The sequence below is a fragment of the Lepidochelys kempii genome, chromosome 6 (assembly GCF_965140285.1).
Source record: "Lepidochelys kempii isolate rLepKem1 chromosome 6, rLepKem1.hap1, whole genome shotgun sequence".
In the NCBI taxonomy this organism is placed as follows: Eukaryota; Metazoa; Chordata; order Testudines; family Cheloniidae; genus Lepidochelys; species Lepidochelys kempii.
In genome coordinates, this window is record NC_136385.1 from 118,382,131 (window position 1) to 118,405,721 (window position 23,591).

Consider the following 23,591-nt stretch of genomic DNA (forward strand, 5'->3'; position numbering starts at 1 on the left):
ATGCACTGCTGTATTGCTCTCCCATCTTCATAGACTGAATAATAAAAATAATGCAATGTTACAGCTGGATAGTTAAAACTCCACAAAAAGTCAGTAAATTCAGCCATACTACAAATGCTGTATGTTTATGGTATACACTTAAAGACAAACAATAACATTAAGCTCTTTGTTTAAGAAAAACAGAACTAGCAACCACTACAAGGCCAAATTAACATTCTATTTTAATTCGAATTTTTACATTTCTTGACTCTCTTCAATTTTTAATTATGCAGCTTTAACAATGAACTAAAACTCTTTTCTCTGTTTTAAAAATTTGATTTCCAAGATTTACCAGAAATATAACCCAGAGCTATTTCAGGGCACACAAGCAGAGCCTGTTATGTTCCTTGATCCATGAAGTGCAGATGCAGCCCTGCAGAACTTAGGAACTCCACAAGAGAGGGTTGCAGCCTTGGCAAGTCCCCTGTGCATACTTCCATAACTCTATGCAACACATCTCTTCTGAAATGAGCACTTCACAACTCTACAAAGTCATCTACTAAATATTCCCCATACCACTTAAACTCTCAGCTTTATTAAATCAAAACCTTCCTCTCTTCCCAGGTTTAGGGATAGTCTGTGACGGTTAGCTACAAATGCTGGGTAGAGGGAGGTGTGTGAAGATGCACCACCCCAGAAACACTTAGAAATTGTACTGCAGGCAAAGATCTTTCCGCAGGCCACTCCCTGCAGGCAGTCAGATCCACATTTTGCACATGCTGTTGGGATGGCCCAGAATACCCCGAGGCACCTACCCATACTCCACAGCCAGCCATGCCTCTACTTCTTCCCTCCCACCTTTTCAGCATCATGCTCCCCAAGGAGCAACAGAAGCAAGCAGTCCATGCATTCTGGGGCTATTGAGAGTGGCCCGACATTGCAACCTGAGCAGGACAAAACTGAGGGTGGGAGAAAGCTGTGTTTCTTGCCTCTCTCTCCACCCATGTGTGGGCAAAGAAGGATCACACACAGTCTACACAGTTTCAGCCAAAACATTAATTTTTCAAAATTAATGGGTTAGGGAAAAGAGAGGGTTATAATGGAGGCTTTCTTGCAGCTTTAACTAAGAGTAACTGTTGCTTGATGGGACCACTATAGTTAACTTGTTCAATATCTTCATAAATGATCTGGAGGATGGTGTGGATTGCACTCTCAGCAAATTTGCGGATGATACTAAACTGGGAGGAGTGGTGGATACGCTGGAGGGGAGGGATAGGATACAGAAGGACCTAGACCAATTGGAGGATTGGGCCAAAAGAAATCTGATGAGGTTCAATAAGGATAAGTGCAGGGTCCTGCACTTAGGACGAAAGAACCCAATGCACAGCTACAGACTAGGGACCGAATGGCTAGGCAGCAGTTCTGCGGAAAAGGACCTAGGGGTGACAGTGGACGAGAAGCTGGATATGAGTCAGCAGTGTGCCCTTGTTGCCAAGAAGGCCAATGGCATTTTGAGATGTATAAGTAGGGGCATAGCGAGCAGATCAAGGGACGTGATCGTTCCCCTCTATTCGACATTGGTGAGGCCTCATCTGGAGTACTGTGTCCAGTTTTGGGCCCCACACTACAAGAAGGATGTGGATAAATTGGAGAGAGTCCAGCAAAGGGCAACAAAAATGATTAGGGGACTGGAACACATGAGTTATGAGGAGAGGCTGAGGGAGCTGGGATTGTTTAGCCTGCAGAAGAGAAGAATGAGGGGGGATTTGATAGCTGCTTTCAACTACCTGAAAGGGGGTTCCAAAGAGGATGGCTCTAGACTGTTCTCAATGGTAGCAGATGACAGAACGAGGAGTAATGGTCTCAAGTTGCAGTGGGGGAGGTTTAGATTGGATATTAGGAAAAACTTTTTCACTAAGAGGGTGGTGAAACACTGGAATGCGTTACCTAGGGAGGTGTAGAATCTCCTTCCTTAGAGGTTTTTAAGGTCAGGCTTGACAAAGCCCTGGCTGGGATGATTTAACTGGGAATTGGTCATGCTTCGAGCAGGGGGTTGGACTAGATGACCTTCTGGAGTCCCTTCCAACCCTGATATTCTATGATTCTATGATTCTAACACATGGCCAGCACTGTATGTTTATGAAAGAAAACACTACTAAAAATTAGAAAAAAGGCTGTATTTTAATATCCTTTTCTCTGCAGATGCAGAATAAAACTTGTAAAGAATACAGAATGTACCAAATCAACTGTGCCATAATCCAGGGTTTTTACTAACTAGACTGGGAGATTTAATATAAAAAAATTAATGAGCTTTCCATTTAAGTTAGACCATGAAACCCAAAAGCAGTGTAGGTCAATGTTCCATTGCAATTCATGTGTGCAACAGCATAGGATTTAATAGTTTGACTGCACAGAAATCTTTAATCAAAGTCTACAAAGTCTATAAATGAAAGTCTTCTGTTATATTCTCCCATCAGCCGATTTTAACAGACAAGCGAACAGATCTTCACACACCATAATCTACTAAAATGCTTACGTGAATAAACTCAGCAGAGACACGTTTTCCAGTCTAGAGCCTTCTAGCTGCACCCCACCCTCAAAAAAATCAGCTCACTTTCAAAAGAGGGATGTGCCCACTTTCCACAACGTTTCAGTCTGAATATCATACAAAAATCAATGTGGACCTAACACAATGTAAAGGATTCAGCATTTTCATAGCTGCCAACAATATAGTCTGCAGTATTTCAAGCAAGCATTTGTTGCTATCACAAAGATAGCACATACAGGAAGATGCGCTGCCAGGAAGAATCATCCACTAAGTCTGATGCAAGATTGCCACCTTGAGGAATCCAGGAGATAAGCATAAGGGGGGAAAGTTACTGTTCATAAATTTCTAAAACTTGAATTTTTCACTTATGTCCCAGACAGATACCTCCATACCATAAAAATAAATAGCGTCTTCGTTCTCCCCTACTATCACCACCATTATATTTATGGATGAATTTGGTACTCGGGAAAGTGAAAAACTAAAGCCAGGCAAAATATTGGCATGTGTTCAAGCTGCCCAATAAGAGTCTGCCAATCCAGTAGGGTTGCCAACTTTCTAATCGCACAAAACCAAAAACCCCTTCCCCGAGGCCTTGCCCCCGCTCACTCCATCCTCCCTCCCTCCGTCACTTGCTCTCCCCCACCCTCACTCACTTTCACCGAGCTGGGGCAGGGGATTGGGGTGCAGGAAGGGGGTATAGGCTCTGGGCTGGGGGTGTGGGCTCTGGGTGGAGCCAGAAATAAGGGGTTTGGGGTGCAGGAGGGAGCTCCAGACTGGGGCCAAGGGGTTCAGAGTGGGGGAGAGGGTGCAGACTCCGGTTAAGGGTGCAGGCTCTGGGGTGAGGATAAGGGGTTTGGGGTGAAGGGGGGAGCTCCGGGCTGGGACAGGGGGTTGGAGTATAGGGGGGGCTCCAAGAGGGAGTTTGGTGCAGGAAGGGAATCCAGGCTTGGGCAGGGGGTTGTGGTGCAGGAGGCGGCTCAGGCAGGGAGTTAGGGTGCAGGGTCCCAGTGGCGCTTACCGCGCTGTACGTTCCCAGGAAGCGGCCACCAAGTCCCTGCAGCCCCATGGCGCATGGGTGGCCAGGGGGGCTCTGCATGCTGCCCTCGCACCCACAGGTGCTGCCCCTGCAGCTCCCATTGGTTGTGGTTCCTGGCCAACTGGAGCTGTGGAGACAGCATTTGGGGTGGGGGCAGCACATGGAGCCTCCCTGGCTGCACATGCGCCTAGGGTCCACAAGGATCTGGCGGCTGCTTCTGTGACCCACAGGGAGCTACGGCAGGCAGAGAACCTGCCTTAGCCCCAGACCCCAACTGTGCCCAGGCTTTTACGGCTCAGTCAGCAGTACCGACCGGAGCTGCCAGGGTCCCTTTTTGACCAGGTGTTCCAGTCAAAAACCAGACACCTGGTAACTCTACAATCCAGTACAGTCCTAACCCACATCTCCCTCTGTTTTGGAACCTTAACTATGGCCTCACCTCTCTTATGGATCAAAGTTAACATTTTATGGTGTCAGTCTGTGTACTAGCCTTTCACCTCTGGAGATCCGGATCACAAAGAAGAGCAATTTTGGTAGCACTATCCTTGTACACAATTTTGCACATCAGGTAAAATAAAAATAAAAAAGCTGAAAAGAGCCAGTAGAATCTACTCAAAAAGTGTCCAAGACTGCACTAGGAGCAAGTGAGAGGTCAGGATTGAGGTGCATTGGGAGATCATTGTGGGAAAACTTGAGAACAATTAATGGCTCAAATCAATAACCTAGATTCTTGACTTCTATAAACATAGTAACACAATACATAAGAAACCTTTAGCAACATTTGTGAGGTAATTTGCCATGGACAAAAATAAAGTTAATATCAATACAAAAAAAATAAATTGGTTAGTCTCTAAGGTGCCACAAGTACTCCTTTTCTTAATACGAAACATTTTATTCTGCCAATTATAATTGTCTCAGTAGTGAGCAATGTACTTCTGCATTTTGCCTACTTATCATGGTGGATAAAAATTGTGATTTTTTTTTAAGATAGAAGAGTTTTATTTAAATTATTTTTTCATTTAAAGCAGATTATTAATTTGCATATGGCTAGTTCTTTACTTTCCTCCTATTTTCTAGTCTTAAATTGCTAAAATGGATTTTTTATGTATTTCTTTAATTAGTTTTCTAGTTGTTAGAATTTCAGATTTTACACACGGACAACTTCTACTAAGAAGTTTCGCACTTAAAATGATTTTCTATCCCAAAATAAAAAAGTCCAAGGCATAAGTAACTTTTCAGGCTACAATTTTTGAAATTTTTTTGCATAAAAAGTTCACAACTTTGTTAATCTATTGAAAGTCTAAATAACCTCACACTGTTTAACACTAAATCCGTTTTGTTTTGATTATATGCCACGAAATTTTTAATTAAAAAAATCATTTTAGTCCCTGATGCTGCAGGCACTTCTGCACATTATAGTCCTACTGAAGTCAATGGAATGACTCATAGCTTCCAAGGCCAGAAGGGACCACGGGGATCATCTATGACCTCCCCTGTATAACAGACACCAAAGAAATAATTCCCCCAAATAATTCCTGTTTAAACTAGAGCACATCTTTTAGAAAAACATCCAGTTCTGATTTTAAAATTGCCAGTGATAGAGAATCAACCATGACCCTTGGCAAATGGTTCCAATTGTTAACTAACCTCACTGTTAAAAATTTACACATTTCCAGTGTGAATTTCTCTAGCTTCAGCTTCCAGCCATTAGATCTTGTTATACCTCTCTCTCCAAGACTGAAGAGAGACCTTTATCAAATATTTGATCCTCATTGACTGATCAAGTTGCCCATAAACCTTCTTTTTTGTTAAGCTAAATAGATATCTCGAATCTCTCACTGTAAGGCTCTTCTCTGAATCCTCTCCATTTTATCAATATCCTTCTTGAATTGCAGGCACCAGAACTGAACGCAGTATTCCAGCAGTGGTAGTACCAGTGCCAAACACAAAGATAAAATAACTTTTCTACTCCTACTCGAGATTCCCATTTATGCATCCAAGGATCACATTAGGCTCTTTGGTCACACAGTTGCACTAGGAGCTCATGTTCAGCTGATTATCTACCACAACACTCCAAATCTTTTTCAGAGTTACTTCTTCACAGGATAGAGTCCCTCATCCTATAAGTATGGTCTACATTCTTTGTTCCTAATGTACAGTATGTACATTTATATTTGGTCATATTAAAACACAGATTTTGTTTGCTTATGCCCAGCCCACAAAGCAATCCGATTGCTCTGTAGCAGTGACCTATCCTCTTCATTATGTCCTCCACCAATTTTTGGTCATCTGCAAACTTTAACAGTGATGGTTTTATGTTTTCTTCCATATCATTAATAAAATATTAAATAGAGTAGGGCCAAGAACCAATCATTCCACGACCCAACTAGAAACACCTTGTTAATTTTTATTCAATTTTTTTAATCAAAATATTGTGCGACAGTAAATCAAACAGCTTACAGAAGGTGAAATATACTTAGAATACACTTATCTTTATCAACCAAAGTTATAAACTCCCCAATCATGTGAATAAAGTTACATACTTGCAGGATAAGAGCCTTAATTTTTCAATATATTCCCCCTAAAAGCACTTGTGTAAAATTCAAATAAGATGCCCTACCACTAGTGGCCTTTTTTAAAAAAATGTATTCATAATTTAGTTCATTTTCGTTCTTTTAATGTAAAATTGCCATAGCACGAACTTTCAAATTAGCTTTTACAAATCTTCAACCTGATTTAAATGATTTTTAATCATGTTTTAAATCGCTCTACCCTGTTGACTAATATAGATGTATCACATTATCAATGTGTATTACTGATATTGCACATATTAATATGCATTAAGAACACATCTACATGACATTATATTGTGCGTGTATATATTTCTAGAAGTTACATGGCCTGAATTGGCCTATGAGTTTCTATAATCCTGTTCGCCAATGGTGAGTATCCCATAACACTTTGCGAAGCTAAAGTCAGTCAGCCTTGCCATTAGAAGATAGGAACCTTGTCAAAGGCAAAATGCATTAATCTTCTGTAGCAGCAAAGGAGGTAGCTGCACAGACCAGTACCTGGAATGCTAGTACCTGAAACAAAGATAAGGTAGGTACTGAACAACTAAGGAATAGGTACAAACTAGTGGGTGGGATTATAGTGACATGTAAAGAATTTTATAACTCTGTGTTCTAAGTGGGCAGCCTAGCAAGGTTGAAGAGCCTTGCCTGTCTTCAGCATTCTGGTTTCTTTAAAAGAAACCCCCACTTTTAGCAGAAAAACTTACAATGGATGAAGGCAACTGATAGGGAGTTTGGCTGTCGGAGGAGGCTGATTTCGCCAGCCGTTGGGGTATTTTATAGGAATTGGGATATCGTCCACAGCAGCCTTTAATAGCCCCAAAACAGAAGGGGTTTTTTTGGTGGTGGGGGAGCTGTTCAGTGGCAATGTCCAGGTGGGAAGCCAACCTCTGCCTCTTCAAGCTACTGGGAAATGGAAGCATGTGGGGATTTCTACCAAGGTGCTGTTTCCTGGACAGCATATACAGACTCCATCTTTTGGATCAGTGGCTAGCAGGTTTCTGATAAAACTGAAACCTCCTCCACCCCTACACCAACCTTCTCTGGCTGACGGAATTGAAGAGGAGCATTCACCTGCTCTTCTTCCCTCCCATCCTGTGACACACAGGCCCACACATGGCTCACCACTCTGTGTCAGCAACTCTTGCCAGGTCTGACATACTCACTACACCACACACACTGGTGTCACGATATTTATTTAAACAATGACATGTAATACATCATTTGGTCATTAATGTCCCCATGAAATGTTTGTAACAACTCTAAGTGAAATTAGGGATATTCTCTGACATTGTGTCCTGGTCACTGTGAACAGACAAAGGTAACAAAACAGGTTTCTTCTATATAAAGGGAAAAGAGACTATGGCAGATGTCCTGTTCAGGAGAAAGGGCTCTGACCTGCTGCCTCCGGGTCAGCCAGTGGCTCAACCTCCAGCAGCTTAATAAGGGGAGGTATGATCCTAAAAGCATCCCAGTGCCAGACAGCAAGGGGCTCCTTGGACCAGGTAATGAGTTTCAGTTGGCCTGACCAATTCCGTGTACCCCAACTCACTATGGTTACAATCGGTATCTAAACAGTGTCATGTAACATCATAAGAAAACTAATAATTCACTAATCATTAATATTTTTGTGTGCTATGTGTACGCAATGTGTACTAAAAGTTATGGATATATGCTGGAATGACGACTAAAATGTGTTTAAGCCAGGCACATCAGGGGGGTTGGTAAAAGAGTCTGCCCTAGACAAAGGAATGTGTATTTGCTTCTCTGACCTGACCAGCGCAGTTGTCAGGCAGAGAAAATGAAGGTCCACTTACATATTAGGTGAACAAACTATCAAGCTAACGAACAGGAGGTGACAGCTTCCAGCAAGGAAGAGTAACTTTTTCTGGGCTATGAAGACAGAGGGGCTGAACCTCAACTGATAAGCAATTCAATCAACTGAATGCATACAATATTACTGTATTATAAGTTTATCGAGTGAGATATTTTATAAAAGCCTTTGACAAACTGGTAATTAATATCATAAAATGAATGTATTAACGCTATATAAGGAATTATGGATACTCATTAATATTACACTTTATGGTCTGTGTCCATACAAAGGAAGAACAGGTCTCTTCCAAACAGAAGGGAATGTCATAGCTATTTACCTGTCTTCTATGTAAATTAAGCACGGTAGAATCAAAACAATGGAAGCCTCATTTACATACAGGTGGATGGGAAGACCATAGAAGGGAAAAACAGCATGAGGTCATCCTGCCTCTTGAAACAAGGTCATAGAACTTTGAAAGATATAAGCAAAGACAGAAACCATCTTTGGCATCCATTGCTAGACAGACACAAGGGAAGGAAACTCCTGCAAGCTGAGAAAGATGGCTCCTTCAACTAAGTGGGGACTGAAGTCTCTGGAAACTGAATATAGGTGAGAAACTTGCTCAGGCAACGATCTTTCACCTAGGAAGACAAGGGAAACCAGCCCCCTGTGCTTCTGGGGAATGTCTTGACTGAGAAAAAGTCAGCCATGCCTGGAAAGAAGAAAGACTGGTAGAAATCTAACTAGAACAAAGACAGTAGCTTGTTAAGTCTCAGCCACTGGAGAGCATATTTTGTTTTGTTTTACTAGTAACTCTATCTTCTTTCCTTATACTTGAGCTCACTTAATCCTATCTATATTTTGTTAATAAATTTGTTTTGTTTTTACTGTAAACCAAACTCAGTGCTGCATTTGAACGGAAGGGTGTATTTCCCCCAGTTAAGTTAATAACCTGTAATGTGCTTCTGTCTCCTTAAGGAGCAATAAACCTTATTATTTCTCTAAGTGGTTCAGGTGAGGGCTGGACACTTCAGGGCACACAGTTTTGGGGAAATTCAGGACAGGGAGCATGTTGCTGGCTGTAATCAAGGTGGAAGACAGAAAGGGGCTGCAGACAGGCTGCTGGGGTCAGAGCTGCTTAAGCAGGGCTGTCTAGCACACAGACACTCAGGGCATGACCTGCATGCGAGCAACAGCAGCAAAGCATTTTAAGGAACTCAGGGTTCAACCAAGTTCTATAAAAGCTTTATAGGGGCTTGAAAAATTCACTCACTTGGAGTCAAAACAACATTGACTACAGATAATATGGGAAGTTTCAAAAGTCACCCCCCATGTGAATGCAATGACAAGAAGCTACAGAGATCACTCTACCTTTGGTTAGTTGATGAAAGACTGAAATGGCTGCCAAATGCACCTGGATGGAGTTAATCTTTAAATTACACTCAGCTAGGTAAAGAAGATATTCAAGTAGTTTTTATGCAGGGCAAGCAATAGGGTCTTCTTGGACCCTATCGCATGACATGACAATCACACAGAATTGTGTATCTTTCCGAAAGATGGCTTCCGGGATGTCAGAAGAACATGACACACCTGCTCAGACACACCATGTCAGGCAACCTGTCCAGGACAGGATGCTCTGGTCTCAGATCACATCTAGAACCAGAGACTCTCAGCCTGATGAGATTAACCTTGGCCGTTTGCAACAGAATGGAGAACCACAATTATGTGCTAGCAAGGAGCTATTAGGACCATCTAATCTTTCTTTCTCCAGAGCCTTGCCAGGATCTTTGCTACCAAAAGGACTGGAAGAAAAGGACATAACAGCTTCTTTTTCAAGGGAATGGAAAGGCATCCCTAGCAGTCTTTTCTCAGTACCAGGAACAGAAAACCAGTAGCTGCTTGTCAGGTGAGTGGTGAAAATACCTACCTCTAGTGTCTTCCACTGTAGGAAGAGCTAATCTGTGACTCCCTGATCACAGATCACTCATAAGAATCTATTACGGATTAATTTAGTCTGCAATCACATTCCCCTCTTCTACCAAGTCCATGGCAACTAAGAATATTGTTTTCACTATTGCTATTGGACAGACCTCATGTCCATTCCCACAGGGCTTCCCAACAGAGGAAGTATGACCTGATGCCTCCCTGCTTATTTATATAAACAGTGGCCTCTTTGTTTGTTTGTTTGAACTACCTCTGGGGAAGATTTGGTAGACCACATTACAATATGTTGCAGATGCAAACCATCATCTGACTGCATCTCTGCATTGCAGCTCAGAATGTTGGGGCACAAAGGTCTAGCCAGTCTTCCCTCTGATCACAATTGCCTCCACCACCAAGCTCTTGTTGGGAAGACTCACTCTTAGCCAGTGGCAACCTCAGTGGAAGATGTATTTTTTTTTTCTTGATCACCTTCAAGACAAGGGCAGCTGCATGAAGGGTCTGCCACATTTCCCTCAGCTCCCCCAAAATAGGGTGCAAGAACACAGCAACTTTAGTACCCAGGACATGGACACCTTTCAATTTGACTCCACTGCATTCCTGGACTGGTTTAAAATTCAAGATTGGTCGAAGCAATTGAACTGCCTCTGTAAAAAACTGGGGAAAGTAGGGTCCTTCTCTGCAGAGTCATTGCCTTGGTGCTTCTTTCTAGTAGAAAAATACTGGAGCATTAGAAAAGTCCTACAACTCACTCAAATCCAAATAACAGTTTTTACCAGCCCCATTCTCAGCATTACCACAATCAAGTGTTTGCAACGGTCTAAACAAAGGGTTCTCACAACACAATTTTTTGGTGACCTCAGAGTGAGACCACCAACCCTTGCTGGTGGCCGTTCTGACAATTTTTTTCTAAAATACTTAATTAACTTTAGGAAAAACAAATACACATATACAGGTCCAAATCATTGCCATTTATGTATGTCTGGAGGTTATTTCAGAGTCAAAAATAATGGACAGTTGCCTCTATTCTTTACTGGACCTAAACACAATAGAAACACAAATAAGGTGCTTTGCATGTTTTGCTTTTTTGGTTGATTTTTTTTTTCCAGACTTGCTAGTTGGTAAGTCTGCTACTGTGAAAACTGATAGTTGTTAATATCACTTTTCACAGTAGAATTACTCAGCCCTGGCATGCTGGGAGACAAAGTAAGCCATGGATGGGAAGGTGGGCAGGGAGGATGGGGGGCTGGGTGGAGGAGGCAGCGGGGTTTGGAGTGATGGTGAGAGATGAGCCTGGGGTCCAACTGCACAGCTGGAGGAGGCAGTGGGGTCAACGGCGATTTGCGGGGGTGAGCCCAGGGCCAGAACCTAAAGCCCTGCAGCTGGGGGATAAAGCCCACTGCCACACAGCCAGGGCCTGCCACCCACCACCCTAGAGCTGAAGCCCTAGCCCCACTGCCCCTGGTAAGGTGGAGAACTCACACTGGTTGCCTGCTCCTACAGTGTTTGTGGCTTCAGAAGTGCGTAGAGACCAGCCCCTGGCGCTGCACCCCACACCCCCAATCACCTGTGGTATGTGGCCATGGTGGCCGCATGTGAGAAACGCTGGTCTAAGCCATGGTGGAGCATAAGTACTCTGGGAAACACTGACACTGGATATGCAACAGTGCTCAGTGCCAGAGGCGTCAGTGTATCTATCACACGCATCTCTAGCCTCAACACTTACTATCAGGCTCAAACATTGATCGTGACAGTGCACCTATGCCATGAGATCTCAACAGCTGACAGGGAAAAAAGAATGCGTCAAAGCTGATGCTTCGGCAGCCTCAGAGAACCACAGTAATAAAGCCAGGTTAACTATATGTCGATATCAAGAATCAGAGGATCCTTCTCCACTTTGAGCATATAAATGTAGGATGGTCAGATCCATAATTGTGTCCTTCATATGTACAGTACAGACCCATTTACGCGCGGTCGCGCCATGCCTCCCAGTGCTACCTATTTAACACACGAGGCTCGTTAACATGCATCTTTACCACCGACGGGGGGCGGGGAAGGGGCAGCAACGTTAAAGCGCTGCCCCGGCAGCGCTTTAAGGACGGTCCTTTGCTGCGGCAGCACTTTAACATTGCTGCCCCTTCCCCCACCCTGCCCCATCGGCAACCTAAGCGGTAGGGACACCAACGTGGGAGGCAAAAAGGGCAGGGACGTTAAAGCCATGGCAGCGCTTTAAGGATGGTCCTTTGCCGCGGCAGCGCTGGACCACCGACAGGGGGGAGCAGCAACATTAAAGCGCTGCCATGGCAAAGGACCCTGAAGCACTTTAAGTTCCCTGCCCCTTTTGCCTCTGCTTGGCGGCAGGACAAAGGGAGCAGCTGCCCCGGCGATTTAAAAGGGCCCAGGGCTCCGGACTCCGCTACCACAGCAGCGGCATCCAGAGCCCCGAGCCCTTTAAATCACCACAGAAACCCCGGGCGGCGCAGACCAGGCGGCCTGGAAGGGCTGGCTGGGGGATGCTGACCCCAACCCTGCCCCTTCCACCCAAGGCCCCACCCTTCCGGGGGCCAGAGCCGCCTCTGCCCCCGTAAGTGTCCTGAATTACTTTCACCCCGGTGTAGTAATAATAATGTTTTTATTAGATTAGATATTTGAATTTATATTCTTGCAAAGCACTGTTAACAGATAGGCCTGCAGTATTTGGGACGTTGTGACTACATATGTAATCCTAGATAATTATACATGTATACATAGATTATCTTAAGATATTTCAGCATGGCCCTCTTAACCCGCGGTCCGTTAACACACGGTCGTGAGGGCTTGGTGCCCAACATCCGCACGTAAACAGGTCTGTACTGCAGCTTCATGAAATAAAGGGCTTCAAAACATGCACTTTGGGGTACTGCTAGCTCGTTCTCTCAATGTTTCCCACCTCCCCTCTTATTCATTATTTCTTTCAGATTGATACAAAAAGAAAAGGGGACATCTATCCCAAGCTCTAGCACCCTAACACAAGTTACAAGAAAACTAGCAGCCTTCTCCCCAACAGAACTCAACTACATTTGAAACACCAAATTTCCTAAACCCATGCAAATCTAATCACCACCACGACCAGCTTCCTGATGAACCAGAGCTCTCTGACTTCAAGCACCAAGTCCCTGAATGCATCATGGAGCTGGTGTGTGGCACAGCTCTCGGCTTCACTGGCCAGGTCTATACTGACACACTGGCACCAAGTCAGAGGGATCAGCATTCGTAGCTGACACATAATTTCGCTTTAAGGGTTTACCCTTGGAAGCATTCTGCACCAACCTCATGCCAGACTTAGGCCAAATCTACACTATAAACTTACACTGATATAACCACATCACTCAGGGGTGTGAAAAATCCACAGCTCGGAGCAATGCAGTTATACCAACCTAACTGCCAGTGTAGACAGCAGTGTCGATGGGAGGGCTTCTCTCGTCAACACAGCTACCACCTTTCGCAGAAGTGGACAGACTATGCCAATGGCAAGGCTTGCCTGTCTGCACAGTAGGGTCTTCACTGAAGCACTGCAGCATTTTAAGCGTAGACTTGCCCTTAAAAGGAGTAAGATTGAGATAACATTTGCAGATGTATCCAGCAGCCCTGCAGATCATGGTCAACTCCAAGGCAGACAATGTAACAAATACCACCACACAGGTGGCTGGGAACACATTACCTTGACTCAATGCTCTCTATACTGGTTCCCCACTGAACAGAGTCCAGTTCACGTTTGCTGTGTTGATCCTGAAAGCCCTGAATGGAGTTAGAGCTAACTATCTGAGTTCATGGTCCTCTCTGTGTCTGTGGCCATGACCTCCCACATGTGCAATACACCAGTGGAAAAAAGAAACCTGTTAATCAATAAGGCATACAATAAATCCTTATCACCAGTGTTATCAAGAGGGAAATACCTGTGATGTGTTAAGTATGAAGACAAAGCACCTGATATGACAGGTGTGCCGAAAGTGCCCTAAATGATATTTGACAGTGCAAGGATTCAGATTCAAAATTTTAAAAATCTCATAACCGCCAGAGACAATTTTCATAAGAGGCAGACCAAGACTATGGAACTCAGTGCCAGTGAAATGACTACTAAGGCTACGTCTACACTAAGCACCATACAGCAGCACAGCTGTACCGCTGCAACAGTGCTGCTGTAAGGTCTCCTGTAAGAACTCTCCCGCTGGCACAATTAAACCACCCCCAACAAACGTCAGTAGCTATGCCAGCAGGAGACACTTCTGCCAACAGAGCTATCCACACCAGGGCTTTTGTTGGTGAAACTTATGTCGGTCAGGGAAGTGTTTCTTCACATCCCGACCAACAAAAGTTTTGCCGATAAAAGTTCTTGTGTAGACAAAGCCTTAAGTTTGCTAAATTTGGAGCTTAAATGCAAAACCCACCTCTTCCACAATGCTTCCCCACAATAATACCCCTCACTTTCATAAGTATATAAAAAAAATTAAGGCCTAGCCTGTGTCTTGCTGGTTGGGAAGGAAGAAATAGTTGCCATGTTCAGTCATGGGAGGCCTCTGGTACTACAGTGATGTAAGAACAAAGACACGGTCATCTTGACGTAGGTGGCTGGGGGAAGCAAGCCATGTGCTCACTAATGTCGTACAATTTTATTCAATTCTTTAATTTATTCTTTTAATCTTTTATGGTTCTGGCTCTATAGTCAGAACTCAAGTCAAAGTTACACTGACTTCCAGGAGAGTTGGGACAAGTGGGGATTGCAGCCCTGAGCCCCAATTTTCAGCTGGGGTGATGTAAATCCTTCCCATCAGATCCTGAGACCAGAATCATCAGAAAAAGGATCTAGACAGTAACCAGTTCTTCCCTGTAAGACTATCAGATCCAGACAGTCCACCACTCATCTCCCAACACGACACATGCAGTTGTTCCTACAAGGCTATTTCCAGCCATCCCAAGGAGGGAGAGCAGGAGGGCAAGAAGCAACCAGCGATAGAGCATCACAGGCTCTGAGATTTACCATTTATTTGGGGGGTAAGCAGGTAGCTTTGTCTAGTTAATGTTTTTGACATTTTGCTGACATTAGAATGAAATCATATATCTGATTTTCTTCTTTCAGGTGTCTGGAAACTGCTGTGAGACAGTTCCTTGAAAAACGTGCAAACATCAGCAATTTAAGTAATATTATGTTATTCTTCCATGTTTCTCCTTTAGAGTTGAGACCAGCACAGCAAATGTCTCAACTACGCTTAGCCCTGAAAGAACAGGGGGCGGGAAATGTTCTCAGCAGACCTAAGACGAAGGAAAGGCCTCTACTGCTCTCAAACCTGATAAAAGGGGGAAGAAAACAGTAACATGCTGACCAATATTGTCTCACTGTTTCTTTGTAGTCCAATCTCTCTGTTTCCAACCGTCTTATACTTAGATTGTAAGTATACAAAGTAAGCCTCTTGGGGGCAGGGACTTGCTGTGTTTGTACAACGCCAAGCACACTGGAGGTCCTGGCCCATGACTGGGGTTCCTAGGTGCTATGGTAATAAAAGTAAATAATAATAAAATAGGGAGAAACCATAATAAGTTGGACCAGTTCAGCTAGAGTGGCACAAAAGATTTCATCCCAAGTGCTGGAGCCAATCATCATGGGGTCATGCTGGGAAAGTACTGCACGCAGACAGGGTGTTCCACTCAAGTTTGCAGCCAATGCCTTTCCATCTAACATAGACAGGGCCTACTTGCCTGACCTAAAGCACTTTTTTAATAAAATTTAGTTATAACACCAATCCATTCCAAACTATGTTATAACATGGCCAGGTGGGCCACAAACACTTTACAGTGCTTGTTAGACTTGTTTTTTATACTGTAAATGGGACATTAAGTGTGTAGAGAATGGACTGGCTAACAGTAACACAGGCACTTAGGGCTAAATCCACAAAAGGCCTTAGGCATTGAAACACTCAGTGTTGCAACGCCCAATTTTTAGGTACCCTTGCCACTCAGTGGAATCCACAGCCCTAAGTTAGGTGCCTAAACTCCTTATAAAACGCATATGGGGAATTAGGCACTTAAAAATGTAATCCATCAAAACCAGCAAACTAAGCGGGTAGGCGCCAAGGCTAGCCAGTACGAAATGCCATGAATACAGGTTGGCCTAAGCCGGGCTCCTCAAAAGGTACTTAGGTGACTAAGTCCGGGCTGGAGGGAACCACTTCCCTCCACTCAGGATGCACAGGATGAATTTGTGTGGGGGGGTGGAGGGTGAGAAAACCTGGATTTGTGCTGGAAATGGCCCACCTGTTGATCACTTTAGATAAGCTATTACCAGCAGGACAGTGGGGTGGGAGGAGGTATTGTTTCATGATTTCTGTGTGTATATAAAGTCTGCTGCAGTTTCCACGGTAAACATCTGATGAAGTGAGCTGTAGCTCACGAAAGCTCATGCTCAAATAAATTGGTTAGTCTCTAAGGTGCCACAAGTACTCCTTTTCTTTTTGACAGTTGTGAATGCTCTCCTGGAATTAGGTGCTATTATTAGCCCATGGGTTAGGGCACTTACCTAGGATGTGGGAGGCCTAGGTTCAATTCTCCCCTCTCCCTCATGTGGAGCAGCGATATGAACCTGGCTCTTCCAGGAGACTGCCTTAACCATTGGGCTATGGGGTATTCTGGGACAGGTCTCTCAATTTCTCCTACCCAAGCTGCACCATTCTGTTTAAATATTCACTGAGACAGAATGAGAATGACTCTATGGTCCAGTGGTTAGGGCAATCTCCTGGGACAGGGAGATCCAAGTTCAAATCCCTTCTCCACATCAGGCAGGGGGACTAAACTCTCTCTCATCCTGGGTGACTGCCCTTAACTAATGGTCTAAAAATGTAAAGGGGAGGACACACCCCTCCTTCCATTTTGTGTGGGTGTAGGAATGCTCTGAGAATGCCTATCGGACAGATGCTTAAACTGAGGGCTGTGTGCGCGCTCACTTTTGGAAACTTTGGGTGCATCTTCACAGCATAGTTAGCTCAAGTTATCTGCATCATCTGACCTTCAAACGTAAGCTAACAGTTGTAGTGAAGACAAACCCCTAGGCACCTATGAAACTTTAAAAGAGGAAATGTAGGAAGCTACAGAGTTAGGTGGCAGTTGAGCTGGGGTTTTGAGAAGCTCAGTGGCACTTGAACTCTCAGTTAGGTTCGTATGTCCTTTTGTGCATCTAGCCCAGGTATTCTCAAACTGGGAGTCGTGAGCTGTCAACCTCCATCCCAAACCCTGCTTTGCTTCCAGCATTTATAATGGTGTTAAAAATATTTAAAAGTGTTTTTAATTTATAATGGGGGGGGTGTCACACTCAGAGGCTTGCTACGTGAAAGGGGTCAGCAGTAAAAAAGTTTGAGAGCCACTGATCCAGCCCTTAGACCCCCAAATCCTGCATCTGAATCTGTACGGACACAGGGGTCTGCCCACACGGCTCCAACTGCAGGATCGGTATCTTTGTTTGCATCACTGCTTGATAAAATATTTGAAAGTCATCCTTCAGTCATACCAACAGACGGCTGGAAAACAAAGACTGGAGAAGAGAGATATTCACTTCTCTCCATCTGCTCAAGAGTTCCCCAGCCCAAGTTTTACTCTTGAAAGTAACAGCACAAAACAGAGGAATCAATTTTTCACCCAATACAAACCAGACGCCAACGATGGCATCCGACGATTTAGACCACTGTGGGGTGGTGTCACTTGGAGAATTCAGACACAATTACTAAGTGAGCTATAGCTCACGAAATCTTATGCTCAAATAAATTGGTTTGTCTCTAAGGTGCCACGAGTCCTCCTTTTCTTTTTGCGAATACAGACTAACACGGCTGCTCCTCTGAAACCTAAATTACGGACCTGTTCACCTGTCAAAAACCTATGTCAGATGCCTGTTGTGCCAGACAACCAGCGCTCCCCTGCATGCTGTCCCTACAGCAGTGTGTTGAGGCGGGGGAAGCCGTGCTGGACGACACCCCCAGGCCGGTGGGAGTGAATGGGGAGGGCTGCCCCACCACTTTACGGAAAGCATTGCCCGTCCCTGCGCGGCCCCCAGCCGGGACCAGCAGAGAAACCCTGGAGCGCCCGGCCATAGAGAGACGTGGGGCGCCTCGCCTGACCCCCCCCCCGACACACACACACACACACACACACCGCCCCCCTTCCCACGCTCACCGTCCAAGGACACGAACTGCCCCACGGCCGAGGAGCCGCCGCCGCTGTTCTCCACGAACTGCACCTCGGAGACGATGATGTTGTCCTCGAGCACCGAGCCGCAGCCCGTACACACCGCGTCCCCCCGCGCCGCGTCCACCTCGATCTCCGAGCCGCCGCACACGGCGCACACCCGCCCGCCCGGCATGGTGCCTCTGCCCGCGCGCCGCCTCTCGCGCTAGCTCGCCTCGCGCGCTGCCGCCGCCCCAACCGTCTCCTCCACCTCCCCGGGCCGGGCGCCGCTGAGCGTCCGACCCCTCTCTGGCCGCTGCACCGGTCAGCGCACGGGGCAGGCCTCGCCCGGGCCGGCTGGGGGAGGAGCCCAACGCTCCCAGAGCCCGGGCCCCACTCCTCTCGCGAGAGCTCGCCAGATACTCGCCCCCCTCCCCCAGGTACCTCCGCCTACAGTCACCGCCCACAGCCTTCCGTCACTCTCTCCCCAAGCACCGGCTCCTCGCGCTGCACAACCGTCACCGCCCGGAGCCCCGCAACCTCCCCAATACCACCCACAACTCCTCAGCCCGTCACTGTCCAGAGCCCCCCTACAGCTCCCCCATAGCGCTCCAGCCCGTCACTGCCTCGAGCCCCCCAACGTCCCCAATACCACCCACAACTCCTCAGCCCGTCACTGCCCAGAGCCCCCCTACAGCTCCCCCATAGCGCTCCAGCCCGTCACTGCCTCGAGCCCCCCAACGTCCCCAATACCACCCACAACTCCTCAGCCCGTCACTGCCCAGAGCATCCCCACACCCCACTGTCCAGAGCCCCCCTACAGCTCCCCCATAGCGCTCCAGCCCGTCACTGCCTCGAGCCCCCCAACGTCCCCAATACCACCCACAACTCCTCAGCCCGTCACTGCCCAGAGCATCCCCACACCCCACTGTCCAGAGCCCCCCTACAGCTCCCCCATAGCACTCCAGCCCGTCACTGCCCCGAGCCCCCAACGTCCCCAATACCACCCACAACTCCTCAGCCCGTCACTGCCCAGAGCATCCCCACACCCCACTGTCCAGAGCCCCCCTACAGCTCCCCCATAGCGCTCCAGCCCGTCACTGCCCCGAGCCCCCCAACGTCCCCAATACCACCCACAACTCCTCAGCCCGTCACTGCCCAGAGCCCCCCTACACCCCACTTTCCAGAGCCCCCCTACAGCTCCCCCATAGCGCTCCCGCCTGTCACTGCCCAGAGCCCCCCACTTCCCAGAGCCCCCCTACAGCTCCCCCATAGCGCTCCAGCCCATCACCACCTCGAGCCCTCCAACCTCCCCAATACCACCCACAACTCTTCAGCCCATCACTGCCCAGAGCCCCCCACAGCTCCCCCACAGTGCTCCAGCCTGTCTCCGCTCCAAGCCCCCAACCTCCCTAATGCATCCCACAACTCTTCAGCCCATCCCCGCCCCGAGCCCCCCAACCTCCCCAATACCACCCACAACTCTTCAGCCCATCACCGCCCAGAACCCCTCCACACCCCACTGCCCAGAGCCCCCCTACAGCTCCCCCATAGTGCTCCAGCCCATCCCCGCCCCGAGCCCCCCAACCTCCCCAATACCACCCACAACTCTTCAGCCCGTCATCGCCCATAGCCCCCCACACCCCACTGCCCAGAGCCCCCCTACAGCTCCCCCATAGCGCTCCAGCCCATCACCACCTCGAGCCCCCCAACCTCCCCAATACCACCCACAACTCTTCAGCCTGTCACTGCCCAGAGCCCCCTCACCCCCCACTGCCCAGAGCCCTCCTACAGCTCCCCCATAGCGCTCCAGCCCGTCACCACCCCGAGCCCCCCAACATCCCCAATACCACCCACAACTCTTCAGCCCGTCACTGCCCAGAGCCCCCCTACAGCTCCCCCATAGCGCTCCAGCCCATCACCACCCCGAGCCCCCCAACCTCCCCAATACCACCCACAACTCTTCAGCCTGTCACTGCCCAGAGCCCCCCCACTTCCCAGAGCCCCCCTACAGCTCCCTCACAGTGCTTCAGCCTGTCACCACCCAGAGCCCCCCAACCTCCCGCACCCCCCCCATAACTCTCCAGCCCATCACCGCCCAGAGTTCCTCCACCATCACCCCTGAGATCCCCCAAACCTCACCAACCACCAGTCAGACTGCCCATAGGCCCCCTCATCATCATCCCCACACACACACCCCTCCAGCCCCTTCTGGTACCCACAGCAGACCAAAGCTGCCATTTTCAGTGTCTCATCTTCACCTACAGCTCCTACACCTCCCCACAGTCCACCCCCTCAATTACCTCCCACCACAGCCACCCTTCCCCTCCACCACTGCCCATAACCCACCCCCAATCACCACCTCACTGCCCCCCTTCCTTCCAGTTTCACCTAAGTATCCACTCACAACCACCCCAAATGGCCCTCAGACCCCCTCTGTCTCCTTCCTATAGCCCCTTCCAGACACACCACTATACCCTCTATATCCCCCAGGAGTCTCTGTTGTTTGGCATGCTGCTGCCCCACACTCTTCACATTTGGATCCATAGTGCATCTGTCATTGCATCATTTGCTTCCTAGCACTAGCTACACACAGGCAGTGGGACTAGAACCCAGAACCCATGACTCCTGAAAGCACCAGTTTCTAGCACTTGCTCTACTACCTCACCAACAACCACATACCACACAACAGAACCACTAACCCAGGAACTTATCCTTGCAACAAAGCCCGTTGCCAATTGTGCCCACATATCTATTCAGGGGACACCATCACAGGGCCTAATAACATCAGCCACACTATCAGAGGCTCCTTCACCTGCACATCCACCAATGTGATATATGCCATCATGTGCCAGCAATGCCCCTCTGCCATGTACATTGGTCAAACTGGACAGTCTCTACGTAAAAGAATAAATGGACACAAATCAGATGTCAAGAATTATAACATTCATAAACCAGTCGGAGAACACTTCAATCTCTCTGGTCATGCAATCACAGACATGAAGGTCGCTATCTTAAAACAAAAAAACTTCAAATCCAGACTCCAGCGAGAAACTGCTGAATTGGAATTCATTTGCAAATTGGATACTATTAATTTAGGCTTAAATAGAGACTTGGAGTGGCTAAGTCATTATGCAAGGTAGCCTGTTTCCTCTTGTTTTTTCCTACCACCCCCCCCAGATGTTCTGGTTTAACTTGGATTTAAACTTGAAGAGTGGTCAGTTTGGATGAGCTATTACCAGCAGGAGAGTGAGTTTGTGTGTGTATGGGGGTGGGGGGGATGTGAGAAAACCTGGATTTGTGCAGGAAATAGCCCAACTTGATTGTCATGCACATTGTGTAAAGAGTTGTCACTTTGGATGGGCTATCACCAGCAGGAGAGTGAATTTGTGTGTGGGGGGGTGGAGGGTGAGAAAACCTGGATTTGTGCTGGAAATGGCCCACCTGATGATCACTTTAGATAAGCTATTACCAGCAGGACAGTGGGGTGGGAGGAGGTATTGGTTCATATTCTCTGTGTATATATAAAGTCTGCTGCAGTTTCCACGATATGCATCTGATGAAGTGAGCTGTAGCTCATGAAAGCTTATGCTCTAATAAATTGGTTAGTCTCTAAGGTGCCACAAGTACTCCTTTTCTTTTTGCGAATACAGACTAACACGGCTGTTACTTTGAAATCTACTACCTCTGGTATTTAAACTTAAATCCTCTCTCTGTGCCACTGACTAACAGGTCCCAATAATTTTATCAGGTTTGAGTTACATATACACCATTAGGTACTAATTATCTCGTACTTGGTATTTATAATGTAGTGTTTTACATTTTCCAAGTGTAGTACAAATAATTTATCCTCAACACCCCTACCAGGTGTCCCTAAGAGCGTAGCATGAATGTAAAATAATTTGCCATCTAGCTGTTACTAATCATATGAACTATTTAACGTATTAATAGGAACATTTTCTGTAGTCACTAAAATTCTCATAGCCTACTAAGTATATGCACACATACCCTTCTTAGCACACTTTTATCATGTGGGTTCCCTTTGTTACAGCCAGAGATATGTTTCAGAGTAACAGCCGTGTTAGTCTGTATTTGCAAAAAGAAAAGGAGTACTTGTGGCACCTTAGAGACTAACCAATTTATTTGAGCATAAGCTTTCCTGAGCTACAGCTTATCATACACATTGTAAGGAGAGTCATCACTTTAGATAAGCTATTACCAACAGGAGAGTGGGTTTCTGTGTGTGTTTTGGTGGGGGGAAACCTGGATTTGTGCTGGAAATGGCCCACCTTGATTATCATACACATTGTAAGGAGAGTGATCACTTTAGATAAGCTATTACCAACAGGAGAGTGGGGTGGGGGGAGAGAAAACCTTCTGTAGTGATGATAATCACCCATTTTTTCATGGTTTGTGTGTATAAAAACGTCTTCTGTACTTTCCACAGTATGCATCCGATGAAGTGAGCTGTAGCTCACAAAAGCTTATGCTCAAATTAATTGGTTAGTCGCTAAGGTGCCACAAGTACTCCTTTTCTTTTTCCAGAGATATGTGTAGTTCTCCCAGGGTTACAGGGATTTTAAAAAAATATTCACTATCTATAGTCAATTACACAAATTACTACAGAAAAATATGGACATGTTCATTGATAAAGTGGCACATTTTAAGGGCTAGTCCTTAGGATCTTAATATAGTATGTAGCATTTATATAGTGTTTTACATATATTAACTAGTTAATCTTCACAATACCTCTGTGAGATAGATAGGAATTATTATCTCTTTTACAGAAGTGGAAAATGAGAGATGAAGGTTAAGAGACTTATCCAAGGTCATGGATGGAGGCACTACCAGAGATAAAATTAGACCATGGGTGTTTTTGGTCCTGCTCCTGACTATCAAACCTCACAGAATTATAAGAGCCAATTAAATTATCTTGCTATTTGTATTGATCATGCACAAGAACTAACAGAATAAATAATATTAAACTAAATATAGTACCTAGCACTCAAGGGATATTTTCCAATGTATGGCAGTCCATTTACTGAACTCTGGGGAGCACAGCCTAAACATTTAAGGTGACAAAGTAAAAGCAATGTAAAGTGCTCCATATGGGCTCTAAAATAATTCATTCTTACTGCATCACTCTATCATACCTCTGTGTCTATTTCCAAATTGCCCTTCGATCTTTGATTGTCTATTTTTTGTTCCAGTGAAGTAGTCAAAAAATTGCCAATATATTGAGTTCATACTTTTACCAAATAGGTGCCAGCATTCAGCTCCTGACCAGTCTGATTAATAAGAGTCAGTGTGGTATGAAGGAATGTGCACATGGTAAGAAATTCAGGAAATCCTGAGATCTAGTTCAGTCTTGGCCACTGATTGTCTGTTTGGGTGCTTGGGACCCAAATTTTCAAAAGTGGCTGCAGATTTTGGATGTCTCCATTTTAGAATGATCAACTTTAGACACCCTGCTCTTGATTTTTAGAAGTGCTGGGCAACCACAACTCCAAATTA

At 46.2% G+C, this 23,591-nt stretch overlaps 1 protein-coding gene across 6 annotated transcripts in view; it reads right to left on the reverse strand.

The window, feature by feature from the left end:
* BRF1 (BRF1 general transcription factor IIIB subunit) overlaps positions 1–18,467 on the reverse strand; it is a 237,049-nt gene extending 218,582 nt beyond the window's left edge. For 4 of the 6 annotated variants that reach the window (XR_012159588.2, XM_073349847.2, XM_073349851.2 and 1 more), the window contains exon 1: positions 18,087–18,467. Coding sequence is in view for 5 of the 6 variants with exons in the window: in XM_073349847.2 (XP_073205948.1) it covers positions 18,087–18,273 (187 nt within the window). In the remaining variant the exon portion in view is untranslated. The remainder of the gene's footprint in view (positions 1–18,086) is intronic. The other 2 variants (XM_073349848.1, XM_073349850.1) reach the window with 1 other exon arrangement.
* Positions 18,468–23,591: the final 5,124 nt, after the last annotated feature.